The following is a 27,575-nucleotide window of genomic DNA, read 5'->3' as shown; positions in this document are numbered from 1 at the left end:
CCAAGTAAACACATCTTCCAATTTTGAACATCTTTACCGATTGATCGAAAGGACTTGAATAGGGTTTGGGTAAAAAGAATTTGGATTGAGTTACAACTTTGGAACCTTTCGGGCAAAACCATCGCCCAACCATTATAACATCTGCCCAGTTTCACTTTTGGGGGAATTTGGATTTTTATTTTGGTGTTACTGAACCCCAGAGAGAGGCTGCCTACGTATCCTTTCGGAATCAAGTCGAACGTAGTTCAGGGAACTTTGTTTTTTATTTTCTTTTAGTTTTTCTTTTCTTTCTGTTTTGTTTTGTTTTCTCTTTCTTTTCCTTTCCTTTTTCCTTTTTTTTTTTCATTTTTCATTTCATTTTCTTTTTGTCTTTTCTTCCTTTTTTTTTGTATCTTTCTTTTTCTTCTATTTTCATTTTTCATTCATCCTTTTTTTCAATAATAACTTCTAGGTTCCAAAGAGGGTAATCAAAGAATAGGAGCCAGCTCAAAGGGTTTGCAAAGGGTTGAATATTTGGATAGTGAGAAAGAAAGTCTTCTTCATCCCAACCGGAGAACATTAATGCTATATAGAGGATCCAACATAGTACCTTTTGACTGCATTGGCATTGACAGTTGTTTCAGGGACATTTCCTTCGATGTGTCCCAAGTACAACGCACTCTTTTGGCAGTTGTCACAACCCTAAATCCGGACCCGATCGTGATGGCGCCTATCGTAAAACAAGGCCAGTCGACACAACAACCAATTCATTTTTAATAGTTATAATAATTCAATTTAAGTCATTAACATACTATAAATCCCAAAATAAAAGTGAGATAGAACATTTGTGGAAATAAACACAGCCCGACATCGGGGTGTCACCAATCATGAGAATCTAAACATATGTCTAAGAGTAGGAAAATACTAAATAGTCTACTACAATTCAGTATAAAAGAAGACAAATATTGGAAGGAGAAGCACTAGGCTGCGAACGTTGAGCAGCTACCTAGTGAACTCCACACGGTCTGCTGGAAGCAATCAACTCTCGCTATCAAGGCCTGAAGCTCCTGAATCTGCACACAGGGTGCAAGGAGTAATGTGAGTACGCCAACTCAGCGAGTAATAAAAGTAAAGGCAGCTGAGCGATAAGAAAACACGAAAATACAGCAAAATGCTACAAAGAGGCAGTGTAAAACAAATACAGTGCAACAAAAGTGAAAACTTATAAAAAAATACCTTAGTTCAGTATAGCTTATTTAAAACATCTTTTAACAATTAAATGAGTGAATGAAAAGCAGTGAGAAAAGATAAACACATAAAATCAACCCCTCGGGCTATCTCACAATCACTCGTATCAGCCCCTCGTGCAATAGCATGGAACAACATCATCCCGTCGGGCTATAACACATCTCACACTGGGTACCCTCGCTCACTAGAGGTGTACAAACTCTGGGAGGGGCCCCTTACGGCCCAAACGCAATATCAATCCATCTCGTGACATAGTCAATAGGCGCTCGGCCTCATATCAAGCCACCTCATGGCATAACAACTCAGGCCATTGGCCTTATAATCATAAATCATTACAACACTGCTGTGGCGTGCAGCCCGGTCCCAAAATAACCTCTCAACACAGGCCCCCGGCCCTATTCAGTCAGAAATCTCTAAAAGCCTCTCGGGCACAGTAAAATATGATGCTAAGCTCAAAATATCTTTTAAGATGTCAAAATAGAGTAAACATGGCTGAGTTACGAGAAATAGTAGAATATAGCATGATTGAGTACAAGTATAAAGTCAAGACAGTGAGGATAGTAGCAAACATCCCCTAAGGGTCCAAAACAGTTGGCATGAGGCCCAAATATGGCAATCAGCCCAAAACATGATGATAGCAAACTGTTTTCAATCAAAAATGCAGTAAAACAGTCATTCAAGATGGACTAAGTCACAATCCCCATCAGTGCGCAATCCCACACTCGTCATCTAGCGTGTGCGTTACCTCAAAATAGCACAACGATGTGAAATTTGGGGTTTCATACCCTCAGGACAACATTCACAATCATTACTCACCTCAATCCGGTCCAAACTCTAGCCCGCGATGCCTTTTCCCCTCGAATCGGCCTCAACGCGCGTCGAATTTATCCAAAATCAGAATCATGATGTCAAAATATGCTAAGGGAACGAAGCCAATGACAAAATAATCATATTACAACATAAATCCCGAAATTAACCAAAACTAGACCCCCGGGCCCAAGTCTCGGAATTCGATAAATTTTACATCAATAAATTCCTTATCTCCCCACGAGTTCACACATATCAAAAGTACTACAATCTGACCACAAATGACCCCTCAACCCTTGCTCAAAGGTCTCCAATCTCAAGCCCTAATTCCCAATTTTAACCCTTAATTTTCATTAATTTTAAGCCAAATCAGTGAAATAACACCATAGAAACGAGTTTAGGGTCCAAAAACCTTACCTCTATGAAATCCCTCTTCAAATAGCTCCCTCAAGATCAAACCCGCATGAAAATGGTGAAGAATAACTCAAAAATCGCAAAGGAAACCTTTTATACTTTCTGGCCCAGGCTTTTCGCACTTGCGGTCCTTTTCTGCGGTCCAAACCACCGCATCTGCGGTTTTCACTTAAAGATCCAAGTCCGCATCTGCTATAAGACACCTGCACCTACGATACCGCATGTGCGCTTAAATTTCCGCTTATGTTATTCAAACCCCCATGGCCCTTTGCCGCATCTTCGACCCATTGAGCGATTCTGCGAGCCTGCACCTGCGGTCCCCTGGCTGCAGGTACAGTTATGACAGTAGACTTAGCTTCAGCTGCCATTTTCCAATTCCTAACTTTCTGTCAACCACCCGAAATCACCCCGAGGCCCCTGGACCTCGACCAAAAGCACGAACAACTCGCATACCACCATACAAACTTATACAAATCTTCAAAACACCTCAAACAACATCGAAACAACCAAATCACATCGGATTCAAGCCTAAGAATTCTAAAAACTTTCAAATTCTACTTTTGATAAAAAAAGTCTATCAAACCACGTCCGAATGATCTGACATTTTGCACACACAACCAAATAACACAACGGACCTACTACAACTCCCAGAATTCCATTCCGACCCCTATATCAAAATCTCACCTATCAATCGGAAAACGCCAAAATACCAATTTCACTAATTCAAGCCTAAACCTACGACGGACCTCCAAAACACATTCTGATCATACTCCTAAGTCCCAAATAATCTCCCGAAGCTATCCAAACCATCGAAATTACATCAGAGCCCTTTCCACACAAGTCAACATCTGATTGACTTTTCCAACTTAAGCTTACTCAAAAGAGACTAAGTGTCTCAAACCTTACCAAAACCTTTCCGAACCTAAGCCAACCAACACGATAACACATAATACCGCTGAACAAGGCAATAAGAAGCAGAAATAGGGGGAAACGGAGTAGTAACTCATAAAACGACCCACCGGATCGTTACATCCTCCCCCTCTTAAACAAACATTCGTTCTCGAACGGGTCAAGAAACGTACCTGAAGCCTCAAATAGGTGAGAATATTTGCTCCGCATCTCCCGCTCGATCTCCCAGGTAGCCTCCTCCACGAGCCGACCTCTCCACTGCACTTTCACTGAAGCTATATCCTTTGACCTCAACTTTCGAACCTGGTGCTCCAAAATAGCTACTGGCTCCACATCATAAGTCAAATCATTACCTAACTGATCCGTGCTGAAATCCAAAACATAAGACGGATCGCCAATATACTTTCGAAGCATAGAAACATGAAATACCGGATGCACACTCGACAAGCTGGGTGGAAAAGCAATCTCATAAGCCCCCTCCCCAATCCTCCGAAGCACCTCAAAAAGCCCAATGAACAGAGGACTCAGTTTACCTTTCTTCCCAAATCTCATAACACCCTTCATGGGTGAAACCTTCAACAGGACCTTCTCACCAACCATGTAGGACATATCTCGAACCTTCCTGTCAGCAATACTCGTTTGCCTCGTCTACGCTGTACGAAGCCTTTCCTGAATTACATTCACCTTGTCTAAAGCATCATACACTAAGTCTATACCCAATAGTCTAGCCTCACCCAGCTCAAACCATCCAACTGGAGATCTACACCGCATCCTATACAAAGCCTCATATGGAACCATCTGAATACTTGACCGGTAGCTGTTGTTATAAGCAAACTCTACGAGTAGTAGAAACTGATCCCATGACCCTCTGAAATCAATGACACAAATACGCAACATGTCCTCCAATATCTAAATAGTGCACTCGGACTGCCCCTCTGTCTGAGGGTGAAAAGTTGTGCTCAATTCAACCTGAGTACCCAACACTCGCTACACAGACCTCCAAAACTGCAAAGTAAACTAAGTGCCCCTATCTGAAATGATGGAAATTAGGATACCATGCAAATGAACAATCTCCCAGATATAGATCTCTACCAACCACTCTGAAGAATAGGTAGCACACACAGGAATGAAGTGCACGAACTTGGTCAGCCGATCCACAATCACCCAAATAGCATCGAACTTCTTCAAAGTCCATAGGAGCCCAACTACAAAGTCCATGGTGATCCACTCCCACTTCCACTCTGGAATATCTATCTGTTGAAGCAAGCCACCCGGTCTCTGATGCTCATATTTCACCTGCTGACAATTGATACACTGAGCTAAAAATCCCACAATGTCCTTCTTCATTCTCCTCCACCAATAATATTGTCTCAGATCCTGATACATCTTCGCGGCACCCGGATGAATGGAATACCACGAGCTATGGGCCTCCTCCAGAATTAACTCCCGAAGCCTATCTACATTGGCACACATATCCGGCCCTGCATCCTCAACACCCCATCATCACCAATGGTCACATCTCTGGCATCATTGTACTGAAATCTATCCTTAAGGACAAGCAAAGGAGGATCATCATACTGGCGCTCTCTGATGCGATCAAATAAGGAAGACCGAGAAATCACATAAGCCAATACCCGACTAGGCTCCGAAATATCCAACCTCACGAACCGATTGGCCAAGGCCTGAACATCAACTGCAAGAGGTTTCTCCCCAACTGGAATATATGCCAAACTCCCCATACTCACCGCCTTACTACTCAAGGCATCGACCACCACATTGGCCTTCCTCGGATGGTACAAAATAGTAATATCATAATCCGTTAGCAACTCCAACCATCTCCGCTGCCTCAAATTAAGATCCTTCTACTTGAACAAGCGCTGGAGGCTACGATGATCAGTATACACCTCACAAGACACACCATACAAATAATGCCTTTAAATCTTCAACGCGTGAACAATGGCAACCAACTCCAAATCATGAACACGGTAGTTCTTCTCATGGGTCTTCAACTAACGAGAAGCATAAGCAATAACTCTACCCCTACATCAATACACACCCAATACCAACTCTCGAAGCATCACAATACAAGGTATATGAACCTAAAGTTGATGGCAAAACTAACATTGGAGCTGTGGTCAAGGCAGTCTTGAGCTTCTGAAAGCTCTACTCACACTCATCTGACCACCTGAATAGAGCACCCTTTTTAGTCAACTTGGTCAAGGGCGATGCGATAGATGAGAATCCCTAAACAAACTGGCGGTAATAACCCATCAAACTAAGAAAACTACGAATCTCTATGGCTGAGGATGGTCTAGGCCAACTCTGAACCGCCTCTATCTTCTTTGGATCAACCTGAATACCTTCACTGGACACCATGTGCCCCAAGAAAGCCACTGAAATGAGCCAAAACTCACACTTAGAGAACTTTGCGTAAAGCTTCTCCTCCCTCAAACTCTACAACACAACTCTCAAATACTCCACACGCTCCTCCTGACTACGCGAATACACTAGAATATCATCAATGAAAACTATGAAAAACAAGTCGAGATAGGGCCGAAACACGTTGTTCATCAAATGCATGAACGCTACTAGGGCATTGGTCAGCCCAAAAGACATCACCAAAAACTCATAATGCCCATATCGGGTCCTGAAAGCTGTCTTAAGAATATCTGAGTCCCTGATCTTCAACTGGTGATAACCTGTACGGAGATCAATCTTGGAGAACACTCTCGCTCCCTGAAGATGGTCAAACAAATCATCGATACGCAGCAAAGGATACTTGTTCTTAATTGTAACCTTGTTCAACTACCTATAATTAATGTACATCCTCATAGTGTCATCCTTCTTCTTCACAAATAGAACAGGTGCACCCCAAGGTTACACACTAGGCCGAATGAACCCCTTATCAAGGAGTTCTTGAAGCTGCTCCTTTAACTCCTTCAACTCCGCTGGTTCCATACGATACGGTGGAATAGAAATGGGCTGAGTGCCCGACACCAGATCAATACCAAAATCAATATCCCTGTCCGGTGGCATTCCCGGCAGGTCTGCAGGAAACACATCGGGAAAATCCCTCACAATAGGAACAGAATCAATACTAGGAGTCTCTGCATCGACATCCTTCACAAAGGCTAAATACGAAAGACAACCCTTCCCAACCATATGCTGGGCTTTCAAGAATGAAATCACCCTACTGGGAACATAATCAGTCGAACCTCGCTACTCAATCCGTAGCACACCCGGCATAGCCAATGTCACTGTCTTAGCATGACAGTCCAAAATAGCACGACACAGAGATAGCCAATCCACGCCCAATATAACATTAAAATCCACCATACATAAGAACAAAAGATCCACTCGGGTCTCTAGACCCCCAATATTCACCACACACGACCGGTACACACGGTCCACAACAATAGTATCACCTATCAGAGTACCTAAATAACGAGCAAAGTATAATGACACATAAGAATAAGTGGAACCGGGATCAAATAATACAGATGCATCTCTATGGCAGACTGAGACAATACCTGTGATCACGGTGTCTGAAGCAATAATATCGGGTCTAGCTGGGAGTGCATAAAAATGGGTCTAACTGCCACCTGATCGACCTCCCCCTCTAGGGCGACCCCTAGCTGACTGGCCTCTACCCTTAGCTGACTGGGTGGGTGGTGGTGAAGTTACTAGTGCTGAAGCCGATGGCTGACTCCTCTGCTGAGATGAACCCCCAAGACGACGAGGACCTCCACATATAACCCAACTCTCTACACTCGTAGCAACTCCTGGGTGCTGGAGATGGGGACTGAAGGGAACCCCTGGCACCGGAATGACCAGTAGAAAGACCTGACATGGCAGAACCATAAGCAGATGGAGCATAGGACGAACTCTAGGCTGGAAGGGCACTAAGTGATGACTGGACCTGATGAGAACTGTGAGAACCATGACCCGATGATGCCCCACGATAACCTGGGCGAGCTGAATGAGCCTATCTGAATGGGCGGCCTCTGCCCTGCTGGAACTGGCCTCTCGAAGGAGAACTACTAAAGCTACCAGATCCTCGAGGCCTCTTGGCCTCCATCTCCTCTCGCTCCTGGCGGCGAACCGACTCAATCTCACGGGCGATGTTAACAACCTCCTCGAAGGTAGCACCTATCACCCTCTCTCTAGTCATAAGAATCCGAAGCTGATATGTGAGGCCATCAACAAACCTCCTGATCCTCTCTCGATCTATGGGAACCAACCAAACTACATGACGGGTTAACTCGGAGAACCTCATCTCATACTGCATCATAGTCAAATCTCCCTGACGCAACCACTCGAACTACCTGCGCAGCTCCTCTCTGCGAGACTGTGGCACATACTTCTCTAAAAAAAGAACGGAAAAATGCTGCCAGGTAAGGGGTGCTGCAGACTTACGCCTCTCACAAGCCTCCCACCAAGTGAAGGTAGCTCTAGAAAACTGAAAAGTAGTGAAAGCAACCCCGTTGGTCTCTAGAATACCTGTTATACGAACAATCCTCTGACACTTATCCAAGAAACCCTGGGCATCCTCGCCCTCTATACCACTAAAAGTTGGAGGCTGAAGTCTACCAAACCTCTCCAACTTGCGCTGCTCGTCCTCTGGCATGGCAGGAGCTACATAGTCCTAAGTAGCTACAACTGGCTGGGTTGGATGTGCCCCCGGTGTCTGATGTCCCTACACAACCTATTTAGGTGTGCGAGCGACGGGAGTCTGAGTGCCTCCCCCGGCCTGAGAATTAGCTGCGGCTATAGTAACAAATACCGCCTGAGCTAGGCTAGAGCATACTGATAGAATCTGGGCCAGGGCCTTTTGAAGACCCAGAATCACCATGGGCACAGCTGGTGCCTGAGCTGGTGCTATTGGAGCGTCCACACGGGGACTTGATCCTGAACTGGGGTTGCAGGTGCTGCCCTAGCTGCTGTGCGGGCTACACCATTGCCCCTACTGCGTCCTCGTCCTCTAGTGGCCACAGCTGGTGGTACTAGTGGTCATCTATCCTGACCGGTAGCACGTGTATTCACCATCTGTGAGAGAATGGAATAACAGAAGTTTAGTACTCGGATCAACAAATTCGCATGACAAGAATTTCAAGAATATGAAGTTTTTCCTAAAGGTTCTGCAGCCTCTTGAGGATAAATACAGACGTCTCCGTACCAATCCGTGAGACTCTACTAAACCTGCTCATGACTCGTGAGACCGATGTAACCTAGGCTCTGAAACTAACTTGTTATGACCCTAAATCTGGACTCGGTCGTGATGGCGCCTATCGTGAAATAAGGCCAACCGACACAACACACAATTCATTTTTAACAGTTATAATAATTCAATTTAAGTCATTAACATACTATAAATCCCAAAATAAAAGTTAGATAGAATATTTGCGGAAATAAACACAGCCCGATATTAGGGTGTCACCAGTCATGATTATCTAAACATATGTCTAAGAGTAGGAAAAGACTAAATAGACCACTACAATTCAGTACAAAATAAGATAAAGATAGGAAGGAGAAGCACTGGGCGGCGAACGTCGAGCAGTTACCTAGTGAACTCCGCACGATCTGTTGGAAGCAATCAACCCTCGCTAGCAGGGCCCGAAGCTCCTGAATCTGTACACAGGGTGCAGAGAGTAATGTGAGTATGCCAACTCAGTGAGTAATAAAAGTAAAGGTATCTGAGCGATAAGAAAATACGTAAAACACAATAAAATGCAACAAAGAGGCAGTGTAAAACCAATACAGTGCAATAAAACAGTGAAAACTTATAAAAAACACCTTAGTTCAGTATAAGCTTCTTTAAAACATCTTTTAACAGTTAAACGAGTGAAAGAAAAGTAGTGAGAAAAGATAAACACATAAAATCAGCCCCTCGGGCTATCTCAAAAATCACTCGTATCAGCCCCTCGTGCTATAGCATGGAACAACATCAGCCCCTCGGGCTATAACACATCTCACACTGGGTACCCGCGCTCACTAGGTATGTACAGACTCCAAGAGGGGCCCCTTACGGCCCAAGTGAAATATCAAGCCATCTCGTGGCATAATCAAATAGGCTCTCGGCCTCATATCAAGCCACCTCGTGGCATAACAACTCAGGCCCTCGGCCTCATAATCATAAATGACTACAACACTGCTGAGGCGTACAGCCCGATCCCATAATAACCTCTCAACACAGGCCCTCGGCCCTACTCATTCAAAAATCTTTAAAAACCTCTCGGGCATATTAAAATATGATGCTCAGCTCAAAATATCACTTAAGATGCCAAAATAGAGTAAACATAGCTGAGTTACGAGAATAGTAGAATATAGCATGATTGAGTACAAGTATAACGTCAAAACAGTGGGGAATAGTAGTAAACATCCCCTAAGGGTCCAAAACAGTTGGTATGAGGCCCAAATATGGCATTCAGCCCAAAACATGATGGTAGCAAACAGTTTTCAATCAAATACGCAGTAAAACAGTCATTCGAGACGGACAAAGTCACAATCCCCATCAGTGCACGATCCCACGCTCGTCATATAGCGTGTGCGTCACCTCGAAATAGCACAACGATGTTAAATCCAGGGTTTCAAACCCTCAGGGCAACATTTACAATCATTACTCACCTCAATCTGGTCCAAACTCTAGCCCGCGATGCCTTTGCCCCTCGAATCGGCCTCAACTCGTGTCGAATCTATACAAAATTAGAATCATGGCGTCAAAATATGCTAATGGAATGAAGCTCATGCGAAAATAATCAAATTACAACGTAAATCCCAAAATTAACTAAAACCCGACTCCCGAGCCCACATCTCGGAATTCGGTAAAATTTACATCAATAAGCTCCTTATCTCCCCACGAGTTCACACATATAAAAAGTACTACAATCCGACCACAAATGAACCCTCAACCCTTGCTCAAAGGTCTCCAATCTCAAGACCTAATTCCCAATTTTAACCCTTAATTTCCATTAATTTCAAGCCAAATCAGTGAAATAACACCATAGAAACGAGTTTAGGGTCCAAAAACCTTACCTCTATGAAATCCCTCTTCAAATAGCTCCCTCAAGCTCAAACCCGCATGAAAATGGTGAAGAATAACTCAAAAATCGCGAAGGAAACCTTTTATATTTTCTGGCCCAGGCTTTTCGCACCTGCGATTCGCTTTTGCGCTACTGCTTCTACGGTCCAAACCACCGCATCTGCGGTTTTCACTTAAATATCTAAGTCAGCATCAACTATTTTCTTCTTTTCTTCTGGGCTTGTTTTCTTGAGATGAGTTTTTTCGAAAGCTATGAGTTCTCCTCGAAGTTCATCAAATGATAATTTGTTCAAATCTTGTGATTCAAGTGTAACCATTTTTGTCTTCCAAGTAGTGGTTAGACTTCTAAGAATTTTTCTAACTTGATTACCATTTGAGTATGGTTTTCCAAAGGCTTTTAGATCGCTAATGATTTTGCTAAATCTGGCAAACATCTCTTCAATGGATTCTCCTTCTTTCATCTGGAAGAGTTCGTAGTCATGAACCAACATGTTGATATGGGTTTCTTTCACTTTACTGGTTTCTTAATACGTAACTTCAAGTTTATCCCACATCTCTTTGGTTGTATCGCAACTGAATATTTTCTCATATTCCTAACCACTTATAGCATTATAAAGCAGATTCCTTGCCTTAATATTAACTTGCACAACTGCTATTTTCTCATCTATATATTCATCTATATCTTTAGGATCAGCAGCTGGTTGAGCAGCAGCCAGCAGAGGGTAGTTCCCCTTTTTGATAACTCTTCAGACTTTGACATCATAAGCCTTTGCGAATATTTCCATACGCACTTTCCAGTGAGAGAAATGTTGTCCATTGAAATATGGGATGTTCCTTCTTGGAAGAGTGCTCCGACAATAACTTGATTAGCCATGATCTTTTCTCACAAGCTGTTAAGCAAAAGAAAAATGTGGCCTTGCTCTGATACCAATTAAAAGTACAAGAGTGAGGGTGAATTGCTTATTTTTAAATTAATTGTTATAAGTTGACTAGTTTTTCAATTAGTCGACTAGATGTAATAGCGAGATATCAAGAGGTGCAGAATTAAAATGCAGAAGTAAAGTGCTGGAATTAAAGACACCGGAGTTTTTATACTGGTTCGTATTCAATGTGAATCCTAGTCCAGTCCCCTTGGGTTGCAAGGGAGTTCTCTTTTAGTGAATGAGTTTCTTGAGTACAAAGTGAATGGTGTAGTTTACACCAATAGCTCTGTTTCTATGCCACTCGTCTTTTCTTGATACCATGCCTCACCAGTATTTTTCTCTCTTTCTTCTCTAACTTGTTACATAACAGATCTAGTAGAGCTACATTATTCGTTTGCAGTAGAACAAAGAGAGGGTAATTGGTTTGATCAAAGTATGTTTCTCTAAGTCCTAAGGTTGCATATAAATACTTTGTAGGAGACCGTTACTGAAAAGATTTGCCAACCCAAGAGATTTGATCCTTCGAATGAAATTGATTCTTTCCAAAAATAAGGTTAATTCACGTTACTATTCTTTGATATGTGGACTTTGGCAACTTTCCATCTTTAAGTCTTGATAGCTCCAGATTTGCTCCTTAAATCTGTGTCCTTCCATCTTCAATACTTATTTTCCTTTTTAACTCTTCAAGCAATCTCTGATTGATTTTCTTGCCGGATTCTCAGTGCTTCTTTTCCTTTTGGATGCTTCAATCAATCTTTGATTGATTTCTCTCTTCAACTTTGATTGTTTCTCTTTATGCATTTCGATCTTGGTTGATTACCTTGAGTCCCTACACCAAAAATAATTATATTATTTTTCATCATTAAAACTAAAACCTAACAGAGTTAACTTGAAATTGTCGCAACAGTTTGAGGCTGGTTGCCATAAAGGGTTAGAGGTAATCCTTAGGTTTACAAGAGTTTTGCAAATGCTGTTTTTGGTTCAGTGATTTAGTGAAGTGTTGGGAAAGATCCTACTGGGTAGTAGGTCGTGATTTTTTCATCTTTTGAGCCACGTGTTTTTCACGTAAAAATATTTGTGTTCTTTACTTTTTGCATTTATTATTCCGTAACTGTAGTATACGGAACACATAGAAGAACCAAATTCTTCTATAATTTGTGCACGCGAAAAATTAAATACCACATAAATCACTCACTCTGGTGTGGCATTGAAGCATAAAACAACACTCATGAATGGGTACACATATAATATATATATGGCACTTCGTTTTCGCATTTGTATTGCCATATGTCAAATAAAAATAACTAGTTGTTTGGGAATGAAGGGTAATACTTATTGTTGCATATATACGGACCACTAATGCATCCTCCAATTTGCACTCTACACCTTTAGTTTAAACTGAACTTACTCTTGTTAGTGTAATACTTGTTGTATATATACGTAACTACGTACCAATGTACTTTTCATACAACATATCTATATATTGATATATATTCATCACCACTACAAAAGGTCACTTAATAATCGAGGCCGTCTTTTAGCCGTGACAGAGGCACAATCAGGATTTCAAGCTTATGGGTTCGGGATTCTAATCGTTTTAAGTTATTAGGTTCTAAATTAATAATTTATACACATTCAATGAATTTTTTAAGACAAATACAGAATTTGAACCAAAGCTACTGGGTTCGGCAAAAACCGCTGACGGCACTCTTAGCTCCGCCCCTGAGCTGTGATTATTTTATCCCCTTTGTTTTATTCTTTTTTTTTTTTTTTGAATTGAAACAAACGTGATCCGTGTGTGTTATGTTACATTATGATCATATTATTGAGCTAAACTTTACTAATCATATTCAATATTATATTAATGTCCCAATCCATGTAAGGGGGAAGATCATGATGTATAATATAATGATGTATGCTAATTAATATATCGGCTTATCAATATTGCTGCCGACAAGCTAACTAATTAGTACTATGTAGCTAATAGCCACATATTGCAGTTGTCAATTTTTTTAAAACAGAGAGAGTATGTGTTATCAGTGTAAATTATTTAACGATCATTTAAAAAATAAATGCAGATAACATTATTAAAAAAAATAATATCTATTGATTACTTAAAATAAAATATAAGTCACTTGCTATAACATATTAAATTACACAGATTGGGGTAAAAAAATGTATTACAATTTATATCTATATCTATATATCTATCTATATCTATATTATTATAAAAGCACGAATATTTCACGCTAAATGTTGAACGATAAAAATATCCTTAAAATATTAATCGAGATACCCTTAAGTATTTTGTCACAAAATAGTTCTATAATGGATAAAATAGTAATATCTAATACTAATTTGCCTAATATCTAGGTATTTGATATCAACTAATGATGGAATTTTCTTAAAATTAATAATCGTATGTAAAGTTCTAATACGATACTAATTCCACAGGGAGAACGTAGTAGAATCCAACATGCTTTTAGAATTCCAAACCCATAACAATACAAAAATTTAATTGAAGAAAAGCTTTGGAAGAAACAAAACAAAAAGAAACACTCGCAAGCCGAGTTTGAAAAAAATTCAGCAACTTCAATTTTTTAAAGAAAATTTTATAGAAGAAGACGTTTCCAAAATTAAAACTGTTAAAGAAATATAATTGAAATAGGTGTACGAAATTAAAAATATTACAAAGTAACTCTCCGGCATTTGCTCGCTACTCTATTTATCTAACCGGTAGTTACAAGACTTATCATACCCTTTAATCTTTCAACTTAATTCTTAGAAGGATGGACCTAATTGAGAAACAGTCTTTAACATTAAAATTTAAGGGTTTTACCATAAAGAACAATACACATGAGCGAGAGATATTTATTTATATATATTTTAGTTCGTCTTTTCTTAAATCATTGTAGGACATTTAATTTTATAAAAAATAATATGTAATTAAGACCAACCTAAAAAGATTTAGATTTTAATATCATAGCTGAACGATTAAAAAAAGCAAAGAGAAAAGATAATAGTGATCAATTAATTATATGAGAGTTGAATGCTAACACGTTTAAATTACTTGCAAGGCCAACATTGTTGATATATTCAAAGACCAAAAGTTTTACCTGTTAAAAGACACGACATGAAGCAAATTCTTATGGTTCAGTTTAATTTGTCAAATCTTCTCATGTGCAGGAAAATCTTTCTAGTTCATTTTTTCTCATATATGTAACTAGAAAGGTAATAGTGATATAAAATGGATTAGCTAAAAATAACGTCTTTAATATCATATGTTGCATGAGATTAACACTTTTGTAGTAACAAGTATATTCAAATATTTTACATTAACTATTGGGCGCTTATTATTACGTGCGAAGCACGTATATAGAGACCAGTTATATTAAAAGCACGAACGCCCTTAGCGAAATGTCATTCGCCTTTTTTACCCTTCAAAAAATAGAGGTCACACAAGATAAAATAGCCATTTGATTAGTTTCCTAATATTTAGGAATAATCATTTAATTTATTTTCTAATATATAGGAATAGTCATTTAATTATTTTTCTAATATTTAGGACATTAATTTTTCAATTCCTTTTAGTTCTAAAAGTTCTGCATTTTCAACTCTTACGGTGTGTACCTTCCATATTAATTTTCCTAATATATAGAATTTTGAAGCCAACTAAAAATTTGTTTATTAATTTTTTTTTGTTATGTAGATTAATCCCAACCTAAGTATGTTTTCAAACGTATGTAGCCTGACTCAAAGTAGTCTCTTCTTTTATTATGGTAATTTACTTAAACATATCGAGGGGTTTGAATATTTTAACTCTAATAAAGTGGTTAAAAATAATATAATTTTAGAATTTATTATAATGACATGTTGGTCATTTTTTTACCTGCTAGATTTTATATTAAAAAAATATAATTTAATTATATTTTTAATATTTAGGATTTTAAAACATTCAAATTCTTGAAATGTCAGATCAGTTTTTCAATCCTTTGACCATAAAATTCTATTGGATAAATATATATTATAGTTGAACCTTAAAAACTTAGGATGAGGTAATATTAATAATATGATTCAAGAAAAAATATTTTCTCCAATGTTAAGAAAAAATAATTAAATTTTTATTTAAAAAAAGAAGTCTTTGAATGAACTTATTAGTTAAAGAATTCAATTCAATTCTTTTACAAATTCTGCATATAAGTAAATACAAAAATCTTAGTGCACATAAATTTATTTCATGAGGAGAGCATTTGGCGATAAAAAAAAATCAAGAAAGATAGAGAAAAATTAATTATAATATTTGAGAGTCAAGTTGGTAAAATGCAAATGTAAAGCAATAAAAAGGATATAGTAGAAGATAAAATGTATTCTAAATTAATTATCTTTAAATATTTCTCTTTCCTTTACATTCGTCCAACAAATGACAAGAGATATACAGTTAACCTCTTCATTCTCAATCTCTAAAAGACCAAAATATTTAATTTTTAAAATCATCTTATTTGACAAATATTTGGATTGTGATAAATGATTTTGCATCACTTGTTTGTTTTCAGCGTTAATGCATACAATAGCAACAAGTTTCATAAGATATTCCCAAAAAAGTTCTCAGAAGTCGCAATAAGGCATCTTAGAATTTCTATGGGAAGAATTTATTTCTTAGTGAGTTAGCTAAATGGGATAACATTCATCACTTTTAGGAATATATATTTTTTATTTAAATTTTATTTCATAAATTAAACACATTGTTTAATAATATTTATAAAATTCATTAAAGTTATTGACTCATTAGTATGTGGTACTCGCGCAACGCGTGTACCCTAAGATTATTATATTAAAAGGACGAAAACCCTTAGCGAAATGTCGTTCGCCTTTTTTTACTCTTTAAAATCTGTTTTCACGCTAGATAAAATTATAATTTTAACTATATTTCTAATATTTAGGGTTTTGAAAATATTGCATCTCAAGTCTTTCCTTATTTAGAATATATGTATTATTCCTAATATTAGAGTCACACATGGTATAACTATAAGCATGAACAATCAAAATAAAATATCTCCTTTTCATTTAGAAAAAAACTTAACTAAAAGCGGTTTAGCAGTCTGCAATTTGCTTAGTTGTCTTAACTTTAGCAGAAAAAAAATCGATGTTTAATTAATTTAATAGTAAAAAATACACTAGTAGATAATTAGAACAAATTACTAGCAAATATTTAAGAATACAAGAGAGAGGAAAAATGTGATTGACAACCGTCAATAACACTAGTCTACAAACATAAGGATCTAAAATGTAAATATCATGCCAATTTTTTATCCTTTGAAAATATAATTTATATTGAATAAAATCATAATTACATTTAAATATCTAAAACTATGCATGAGCTAATATGAAGAATTTGAATTTATAAAAAATAAAATATTTTTTTTAATATTCAGAACAAAAAATTAAGTTTTTGGATCAGCCAATTAATTAAAAAAAATCAACTTAATTATTTTTCAAATTCATCATTTAAGTAAATTATTTTGAAATTAATAAAATTCTTAAAAAACATAAATTTATTCCATAAGAAGAGTATTAGTCCAACAAATGACAACTCCTTATATATTTTATATTAATTATTTTTAGAATATTAAGTCAATATTAGTCATATTTTTACTTTATATTGTCATTTATCGATTTCTTTGCGATGAGTACAACACAAAACATCTTCTTTCCAGAATCACCAAAAGATTCAATTCTTCAATTTTTTTTATTTAACAACTTTTTGTTGATAAACGTATTTTTACCAATTTGTTATTTGTATTTTTATTATTTCATAAAAATAACAATAATTTGATAAGATATTCTCACAAAAGTCCTTATAAATTACAGTAAGTCTTCTTAGCAATTTTGTTATAAATCACAGTAAGTCCTTTGAGTAATTGTATAGGTTGGATTTCTTACTTTATTAATCTTGCTAAATGAGATCCACATTTGTTATTTGCAGGAAGTTTCACTTTTTTCTTAATTTTTATTTTATAAATCAATACACTATTTAATAATATTTATGTATTTTTTAAATAATATTCATTGATCTTAGTACACGTGCAAACCGCGTACCCTAAGACTGGTATATCTTAAATCTGTAATAAAGATTATGTCCACATTTGAAAGATTCACCTAATGGAGTGGGCTCCTTATACGTAGCTAGTGTCCACAACTAAATTTCTAGTTTATATTATAATATAAATATGTTAGCAATGTATATATTTTTTTCACGATTTACTAAATATGTTAGCAATGTCCATGACATTCTCTAATAGAAAATCAGGGAAAAATTAAAACAAAAGAAAAACTGTTTTCCTTGTTTCATTTTTCTTTTCCAGAAAACAGTTGAAGGGGCCCGTACTAACCGTTGGTATTTTTCCAAGTATCTCCTCAACTCTCCCATGAATGCATGGAGCAACAGATCTTCAAAATTAATTATCTTTATCAAACAATAAAACTAATTCTAACTCAAATCGTGCATGAGAAATTGGCATCAGGGTCATTTTAACCTTTTGGATTTTTTTCAGTAAATATTTCGATCGATATTAATCTCGATCACATGCTAAAATCTGGAGATTTTGAAAGGCATCGGTTGAGGAAGAGAGGCTGATACGCATTTTCGATTAAAGGAGATTTTTGGGGTATAATGTCGAATTTGTATGGAGATTATAATCAAAAGATTGATTATGTTTTCAAGATTGTTTTAATTGGAGATTCTGCAGTTGGAAAATCCCAGCTTTTGGCTAGATTTGCAAGGAATGAATTTAGCTTAGATTCAAAGGCTACAATTGGGGTTGAATTCCAGACAAAGACTCTGCTTGTAGATAACAGGACCGTCAAGGCACAGATTTGGGACACTGCAGGACAAGAAAGGTGTGCACTTTTCACTTTAATTTTTCTTTATCTGCTTCTCTTTTTCACTTTTTATGTTGTTTTTATGGACAAGGAATAAATCTAATAAACCACGGAGACTTGTGGTGGGATGATTGGATCCTTCAATCTTAACTCGAGGTTTCGGTTTGATCCCTTTAAATAGATAGCCTTTCTTTTACTCGGGCTTATCTAGCGCGAATGTGTATTAGTCGGTCCAGTGAGCTATAGATACATAATTGTTAAACAGGAAAAAAAAGTTTAATGTTCCCACCCAAGCCAACTATATATTGAAATTAGGCCCTCATGGTTAAGGACTAATTTCTATATATATGTTTTTTTCTTGAGTTTTGGTTTCTACCAATTTTCAGAAGTTACTTGTAATAGTGTCATAGAAGTCATAATTTCTTCTTAACAATGTATGATCCTATGTCAAGTACCAGAATATTTGGCATGCTTCTTCCTTTTTGCGCCCCTTGCCTGTTTCCCCATTTCTCCTGTCTTTATTTTCTAGTTTCTATTATGGTTCATGGTAAAAGCCAGAGGCGGATCAAGGATTTTTATAACATGGGTGCACCACTAAAAAACGGAGAAAAAAGAAAGTATTAAGTGGGAATTGATCCTTGCTTTTCTAGGTAAACAACTAAGCATTCAACAAAGTTCACCATTTAACTTCTTTGGAGCATGGATGCCATCAGCTAATATTAGACCAATTCTAGCAAATACGTACATAAAATATCTACTTTGGCCAAGAGATCATAGGTTCGCGTGCCCCATAAATATGCTATAAATCCGCCCCTGGTAAAAGCTGCTGGGCTAAAACAGCCCAAAGATACTCTTGACACAGCAAAGACATGTTGTCTTCTAGAATAGCATTCTAGTGTTAATGAAGAATTTGGGGGAATCTGTGAGTATCTCAATCTAGTATATATCAAGCTAATTAGATGGATTTATTCTCCTGGTTTATCTTCCTCCTTTTGAGGTGATATAGTACTATAGGTGGAAGGAAAGAGCATTGGATTAATTCTACTTAAGATGTTATACTTTGGGATTAAGGTGTCAGTATTTTTCCCTGTGATAGGCTCATACTTAATAATCTCATAACTTTTGCCAATTGGATGATTGTTTTAACTCAACAAATCTCTCTTGTCTCTCACACAGGTATAGAGCAGTAACAAGTGCATACTATAGAGGTGCAGTTGGCGCAATGCTAGTCTACGACTTAACGAAACGTCAATCATTCGACCATATGGCTAGATGGCTGGAGGAATTAAGAGGTCATGCAGACAAGAACATAGTTATAATGATCATTGGTAACAAATGTGATCTTGGGAGTCTTCGAGCTGTACCAGTTGAAGATGCTCAAGAATTTGCAGAAAGGGAGAATCTATTCTTTATGGAAACATCAGCCCTTCAATCCACAAACGTCGAGAGTGCATTTATGACAATTTTAACAGAAATTTATCGAATCATTAGTAAGAACACGCTCACTGCAAATCCAGGTGCAGATTACGGGAAGTCACAATCGTTAAAGGGCACCAGGATCATTGTTCCTGGACAGGAATCGGATACTGGTGGGAAAAGTGGTGGCTGCTGCATGTCCTCATGATCTTTTCTCTTGGTTGCTTGAATTCTTGCCTTCTTTTGTGGAAATCTGTTTATTTTATCCAAGATCCTACTATAACTGGAAATGATTTTTTCTTTCTGTAGAATAGATAATTGCTGTCAACAATGAAGTTGATTAGAAAGCCTATCTAGCTTTGTGTCTATACAGTTCGTGAAGTTTACTAAAACAAACACAAACACAATTAACTAAAACCAATTAAACAGCAGATGTGCACACTGTTCAATTTGGCAAATTTTTGTCCCACATCGGTGAGATCTTAAGTTTTGGGGGAATTTTCCCCCTATAAAAGAAGGCTTAATGTTTAGGATTTAAACACACCTCTCATTTGTCTTCTCATCTGTTTAAGGCATTTGTATCTTCTCTCTTTAGTATTATTTCACTTGTATTTTTGGAGTGAAATAAAATATTGGTTGTGTCCGAGGAGTAGGCAAAATTAGCCGAACCTCGTAAATTCTGGTGTTCCCTTTATTGTTGCTTTATTGTCTTATTTATTATTTGGTGGCTGTCATAATTTTTGGTATAGTGGTTGTGACTTATTCACACTATATACATTTGGCTTCCGCAACAATTGGTATCAGAGCCAAGGTACTGTCTAAGTATGCTCTGTGGTTGCAGCATAGTCTGATCTTCCACATCAGAAAAGATTTATCTTGGTAACTGAGTCAAGGTTCTGTCTGAGTATGCTCTGTGGTTGCAGCTTAGTCTGATCTTCCACACCAGAAAGGAAATAATCTTGATTTGTGTCGTCAGCTATTAAATAATATTTGTGTCAAAGATGGGAGACAATAAACAAGAAGAATCTACATCAAGTGTCAACAATACGTCATCATTGGCATCTTCGCTTATGACAAGAATTGTGTCAAATGCGAAATTTGCGGTCGAAATATTTGACGGGTCCGGACATTTTGGGATGTGGCAAGGCGAGGTTCTAGATGTCCTTTTTCAACAAGGGCTAGATCTGGCCATTGAAGAAAAGAAACCAGATGTTATTGGAGAAGAAGATTTGAGAATTATCAACCGTGTTGCTTGCGGTACCATTCGATCCTACCTTGCTAGTGAGCAGAAATATCCATACACAAAGGAAACTTCTGCAAGTAAATTATGGAAAGCACTGGAGGATAAATTTTTGAAGAAAAACAGTCAAAATAAATTGTACATGAAGAAGAGACTGTTTCACTTCACCTATGTTCCTGGTACCACGATGAATGAACATATCACCAGTTTCAATAAGTTGGTCACAGATTTGCAAAATATGGATACAACTTATGATGATGGTGACTTGGCCTTAATGTTGTTGGCATCACTTCCTGATGAGTACGAGCACCTTGAAACTACTCTACTCCATGGAAATGACGAAATCTCTCAGAGAAGTTTGTTCGGCTTTGTACAGCTATGAACAAAGAAAGCGAGAAAAACAGAAGGGCGGAGAAGGAGAAGCACTGTTTGTGGGTCGTCCTCAAAATCAAACGAGGACAAAGAAGGGAAGATCCAAGTCAAGATCCAGACCCAGCAAAGATGAATGTGCCTTTTGTCGAGAAAAAGGGCACTGGAAGAAAGACTGTCCGAAGTTGAAGAATAAGGCCAAACATAACAATGGAAAGGCTATTATGGATTCAAATGTAGCTGATTGTGATGATTCAGACTTCTCATTAGTTACAACAGAGTCATCAACATCATCAGACATATGGTTGATGGACTCGGCTTGTAGCTATCATATGTGTCCCAACAGGGACTGGTTCGTGGAATTTCAAGAAGGAGAATATGGAGTCGTCCACACAGCGAATAACAGCCCTCTTACCTCATATGGCATTGGTTCAATACGATTAAGGAACCATGATGGAATGATCAGAACATTGATAGATGTTCGATATGTACCGAATTTGAAGAAGAATCTCATCTCTGTGGGAGCCCTAGAATCAAAAGGGTTCAAAATCATTGCAGAAAATGGAGTGATGAGAGTATGCTCTGGTGCACTAGTGGTAATGAAGGCTAATCGGAAGAATAATAATATGTACCGCTATCGTGGCAGTACAGTTATTGGGACAGCGACAGTGACATCCAGTGATGACAAAGAAGCAGAAGCAACCAAGCTATGGCACATGCGCTTGGGACATGCTGGAGGAAAATCCTTGAAAACTCTATCAGATCAAGGATTGTTAAAAGGAGTAAAGGCTTGCAACTTGGAGTTTTGTGAGCATTGTGTTAAAGGGAAACAAACAAGGGTTAAATTTGGTACAGCGATCCATAATACTAAAGGCATTTTGGATTATGTACACTCAGATGTTTGGGGTCCTTCCAAAACACCTTCATTGGGTGGGAAGCACTATTTTGTAACCTTTGTTGATGATTTTTCCCGAAGAGTATGGGTGTATACAATGAAGAGCAAAGATGAAGTGTTGGGAATTTTTCTCAAATGGAAGACGATGGTGGAGAATCAAACAGGCAAGAGGATCAAGTGTATTCGCGCAGACAATGGAGGTGAATACAAAAATGATCATTTCAATAAGGTCTGTGAAAATGATGGCATCGTCCGACACTTCACTGTTAGACATACACCACAACAAAATGGAGTGGCAGAACGTATGAACCGGACCTTGCTGGAGAAGGTACGGTGTATGTTGTCGAATGCTGGCTTGGGCAAAGAATTTTGGGCTGAGGCAATTACATATGCATGCCACCTCATTAATCGTCTACCATCTGCTGCTATTGATGGCAAGACACCATTTGAAAAATGGTATGGAAAACCTGCTGTAGATTATAACTCTTTGCACGTGTTTGGCTCAACTGCATATTATCATGTGACGGAGTCAAAATTGGATCCAAGGGCAAAAAAGGCTATTTTATGGGAATTACTTCTGGAGTCAAAGGATATCGCTTATGATGTCCTATGCCAAAGAAAGTAATATTCAGCAGGGATGTTACCTTTGATGAATCTGCTATGGTAAATAAGGTAACAGAAGATACCAAACAAAATAAAGGTGCTTCTAAGCAGGTGGAGTTTGAGGGAAAATTTATTTTTCCTACATAAGAAGCAGAGGAGGAAACAAATGAAGATTACCCTCTGGAAGGAGAGCCAGTAGAGGAGATTCCAACTCAGGAACCTCAACAACAACTTGAATCAATAGCAACCAGCATGCCAAAAAGAACAATAACAAAACCTGTTCGTCTCATAGAGACAGTTGCTTGTGCAACCTCAATTGTAGCTGATGATGTTCCTACCACTTATAAAGATGTTGTCCAAAGTTCAGAAGAAGATAAGTGGAGGATTGCCATGAATGATGAAATACAGTCCCTTCATCAGAATCATACATGGAGATTGACCAATCTCCCGAAGGGAAAGAAAGCAATTGGGTGCAAATGGGTATTTGCAAAGAAAGAAGGATTTCCTAACCAAGTAAATGTTCGCTACAAAGCAAGATTGGTGGCCAAAGGATATGCTCAAAAGGAGGGAATTGATTACAATGAAGTGTTTTCTCCAGTTGTAAAACATTCCTCCATTAGAATTATGTTGGCTTTGGTAGCACAATTGGATTTGGAACTAGTTCAGATGGATGTAAAAACTGCGTTTTTACATGGAAACTTGGAGGAGGAAATCTACATGACTCAGCCAGAAGGATTCAAAGTTGCTGGAAAAGAAAATATGGTGTGCAAACTTGAAAAATCGTTGTACGGATTGAAACAATCTTCTAGACAATGGTACAAGCGATTTGACGAGTTTATGTTGCGACAAGGGTACAAGAGAAGCAAATACGATCATTGTGTGTATTTGCACAAGCTTAAAGATGGTTCCTTTGTATATCTTCTCCTATATGTTGATGATATGTTGATAGCTTCCAAGAATTCGGAAGAAATTGATAAGTTGAAGATTCAACTGAAGAAGGAGTTCGAGATAAAGGATTTGGGTGAGGCAAAGAAAATTCTTGGCATGGAGATAATTAGAGATAGACGTTCAAAGAAACTCTGTTTATCTCAAAAGGAATATTTGAAGAGAGTACTTCAACGTTTTGGCATAGATGACAAGACTAAGCCAGTTAGTACTCCACTTGCTTCCCATTTTAAGCTAAGTACTACTATGTCGCCAATGGATGAAGCTGAACGAAAGTATATGTCAAAGGTACCATACGCAAATATTGTTGATAGCTTGATGTATGCAATAGTTTGCACAAGGCCTGACATTTCACAAGTTGTTGGATTTATTAGCAGATATATGCACAATCCAGGGAAGGAGCATTGACAAGCTGTGAAGTGGATTCTACGGTATATTCATAATACTGTAGATGTCAGGTTAGTTTTTGAGCAGGAAGACAATCAGTCTGTAGTTGGATATTGTGACTCAGATTTTGCGGGTGATCTGGACAAACGAAGATCAACTACTGGTTATGTGTTTACTTTTGCAAAGGCACCAGTTAGTTGGAAGTCTACTTTGCAGTCAACAGTTGCTTTGTCTACAACAGAGGCAGAGTACATGGCTATTATAGAGGCTGTGAAAGAGGCAATTTGGCTTCAAGGATTGCTAAAAGAGCTTGGTGTTGAACAAAAGGGTATCACAATTTTTTGTGATAGTCAAAGTGCTATTCAATTAGCGAAGAACCAAGTGTATCATGCAAGGACGAAGCACATTGATGTTCGGTATCATTTCGTACGAGAAATCATAGAAGAAAGTGGAGTCACAGTGAAGAAAATTCATACTACGGAGAATCCTGCTGATATGCTGACAAAGGTGGTGACTGCGGTCAAGTTTCAACATTGTTTGGATTTGATCAACATTGTTGAAAACTGAAGATTGAAGAAGAAGACACAATCAAAATTTGTTATTGAGAGAAAATTGAAGATGTGGAATTTTGCCAAGGTGGAGATTTGTTGAATTTGGCAAATTTTTGTCCCACATCGGTGGGCTCTTAAGTTTTGGGGGAATTTTCCCCCTATAAAAGAAGGCTTAATGTTTAGGATTTAAACACACCTCTCATTTGCCTTCTCATCTGTTTAAGGCATTTGTATCTTCTCTCTTTAGTATTATTTCACTTGTATTTTTGGAGTGAAATAAAATATTGGTTGTGTCCGAGGAGTAGGCAAAATTAGCCGAACCTCGTAAATTCTGGTGTTCCCTTTATTGTTGCTTTATTGTCTTATTTATTATTTGGTGGCTGTCATAATTTTTGGTATATTAGTTGTGACTTATTCACACTATATACATTTGGCTTCCGCAACAATTCAACATTGTTGAACACTGAAGATTGAAGATGAAGACACAACCAAAATTTGTTATTGAGAGAGAATTGAAAATGTGGAATTTTGCCAAGGTGGAGATTTGTTGGTTGGACAAGCTAGCAAGGGGGACGGATTCAGACAGACACATACTGCAACTTGGACAAACCTAGGTTTTGCTGAGGATGTACTTCTGTTAAATCAAACTATCTTCATTTCCTTTAAGCGCTGAATAGATAACATGTCCAACATGTCCTGATCAAATCCGGATTCTTTTTTGAGGGCACAAGAAACGTGCAAAGCTTCATCACGCTCCAGATTATAGTATAACAATCCGTCTTTAATCAACACTATCTCAGAACACAAGTTGCACTCAATCTCTGCATTCTCGTGTTTGAATGGGAATGAAAAGAAGAGCTCGTAAAATACATTATTCGCCAAGGTCAAGGTCTTGGGAGCTCCAGCACAATAAAACTCAATACTAAATTTACATGGGGCGCAATAGTATGCCATTCCACGATATTTGAAATCAGCAGGGCAGCCCGAACATTTGAGATCCTCATGCACAAGATCTAAGAAACGAGTAAATTTAAGAGGGTGTTGAGGATGAGACATATGTTGAATCTTGGATGGAATGGAAAAGCAAATCTTATCAATAAAGTAATTGCAACCACTGCAAAAGTAGCCTGTGAAAGCTTCAATGTTGCACAAGCTGCAACTCAGGGGCTTGTCCGGGTTATATTCCAAGAGAGCATGGCGGTGACTGAAATGTGTGACGCCCCCACATGGCTGACTTCGACGAGCAGGAGGACGATTCGTGATCGCCAGAGTTTGCACCCGGTTTTGAAGTTTTCCCATGGAATCTTTCTCCACTCCATATTCGGCTACAGCAGCACAGTCGAAGTGACACAAGTAATCATGATCATGGTTGTAAAATACCCAGTAACCCGACGTAGGAACTGCTTTAGAACAAATTGAGCAAGAGAGAGCAGCAGCCTCACTGGTTATTGGAAAGGAAAGGAACAGGTGAAGTTGGTATTTCACTTTTCGGGACAAGGTTATGGGTATAGAAGCATATTCGACATGAAGATTGAAATTGCACGACTCGCAGCAATAGTATGACTGAAACAGGGAATCATCAGAATCATCACCATAGCCACAAGCAGCGCAATGAAACTGCTCGTGGGCGGTGGATTTAAAGGGCCTAAGAACAAGAGTGTGGTCATAACCGGGGTGAAAATCATGGCGAATTTCTCTAGGAAACTTACTACACACCTCATGAAGGTAATAATCACAATGCTCGCAAGCAAAAGCCCGACCAGAGATGATGATATCACAAAAGTTGCATTTGATTCCTTCACTTTCCCCAAGGCGTAATCGCAGCAATGGATGACGATGGCTGAAGTGATTCAAGTCACCCCCACGAGGAGGAGGAGGAGGATCTGAGGCATCATCAACAAAAGCAGCTCCTAGTAAATTCGTCATTATTCTTCGATTTTTAGGTCCAACTTTTTCTTGAGTTTCGTTTTCATTCATATCCAGCGGTTTATTGCCAGCAATATACATCTCTAAGCTTTGTCAAAACTCAAAAGTTAGAAGAAGATTTAGACAAAGAGAGACCTCTCGGTGTCCTCCCTTCACACGAACACTAATTAAAAGATATACACGGAAACCTCTGTAGTTTGAACGTACATGAGTTTAACCAATATTCTCAATTATTTTCACTTTTAATATTTATTAAATAATATATAAGGAAATAGTAGTACAAGACAACTTGGACTCTAAATTTATTCTAGTGAGTTTGTTCAGGATTGTTGACACTTGATGTAGATTCTTCTTGTTTATTGTCTCCCATATTTGACACAAATATTATTTAATAGCTGACGACACAAATCAAGATTATTTCCTTTCTGATGTAGAAGATCAGACTAAGCTGCAACCACAGAGCATACTTAGACAGTACCTTGGCTCTGATACCAATTGTTGCGGAAGCCAAATGTATATAGTGTGAATAAGTCACAACTACTATACCAAAAATTATGACAGCCACCAAATAATAAATAAGACAATAAAGCAACAATAAAGGGAACACCAGAATTTACGAGGTTCAGCTAATTTTGCCTACTCCTCGGACACAACCAATATTTTATTTCACTCCAAAAATACAAGTGAAATAATACTAAAGAGAGAAGATACAAATGCCTTAAACAGATGAGAAGGCAAATGAGAGGTGTGTTTCAATCCTAAACATTAGGCCTTCTTTTATAGGGGAAAAATCCCCCCAAACTTAACTCCCAACCAATGTGGGACTTTGGCATTTTGCCAAACATCAACAAATCTCCACCTTGGCAAAATTCCACATTTTCAATTCTCTCTCAATAACAAATTTTGGTTGTGTCTTCATCTTCAATCTTCAGTGTTCAACAATGTTGATCAAATCCAAACAATGTTGAAACTTGACCGCAGTCACCACCTTTGTCAGCATATCAGCAGGATTCTCTGTAGTATGAACTTTCTTCACCGTGACTCC

General features: G+C 38.0%; 2 protein-coding genes across 2 annotated transcripts; one reads left to right on the top strand and one right to left on the bottom strand.

The window, feature by feature from the left end:
- Positions 1-17,667: 17,667 nt before the first annotated feature.
- LOC107811634 (ras-related protein RABA4d-like) lies at positions 17,668-19,934 on the top strand. Its single transcript, XM_016636599.2, has 2 exons — positions 17,668-18,216; positions 19,375-19,934. The coding sequence occupies exons 1-2, from the start codon at positions 17,990-17,992 to the stop codon at positions 19,820-19,822; spliced, it is 675 nt and encodes a 224-aa protein (XP_016492085.1). The 5' UTR covers positions 17,668-17,989; the 3' UTR covers positions 19,823-19,934.
- Positions 19,935-25,246: 5,312 nt separating this feature from the next.
- On the bottom strand, positions 25,247-26,611 carry LOC107830504 (uncharacterized). Its single transcript, XM_016658092.1, has one exon. It carries the CDS (start codon positions 26,609-26,611, stop codon positions 25,247-25,249), a length of 1,365 nt encoding a protein of 454 aa, XP_016513578.1.
- Between the last annotated feature and the right edge of the window lie 964 nt (positions 26,612-27,575).

Source organism: Nicotiana tabacum, chromosome 5, assembly GCF_000715075.1.
Source record: "Nicotiana tabacum cultivar K326 chromosome 5, ASM71507v2, whole genome shotgun sequence".
NCBI lineage: Eukaryota > Viridiplantae > Streptophyta > Magnoliopsida > Solanales > Solanaceae > Nicotiana > Nicotiana tabacum.
The sequence above is the reverse complement of the archived record's forward strand: the minus strand, read 5'-3'. Positions and strand labels throughout refer to the sequence as shown.

Coding starts and splice junctions, on each gene's coding strand:
- LOC107811634 (XM_016636599.2), top strand. CDS start 17,990: ATGTCGAATTTGTATGGAGATTATAATCAAAAGATTGATTATGTTTTC. Junction 18,217..19,374: donor GACACTGCAGGACAAGAAAG/GTGTGCACTTTT, acceptor TCTCTCACACAG/GTATAGAGCAGTAACAAGTG.
- LOC107830504 (XM_016658092.1), bottom strand. CDS start 26,611: ATGTATATTGCTGGCAATAAACCGCTGGATATGAATGAAAACGAAACT.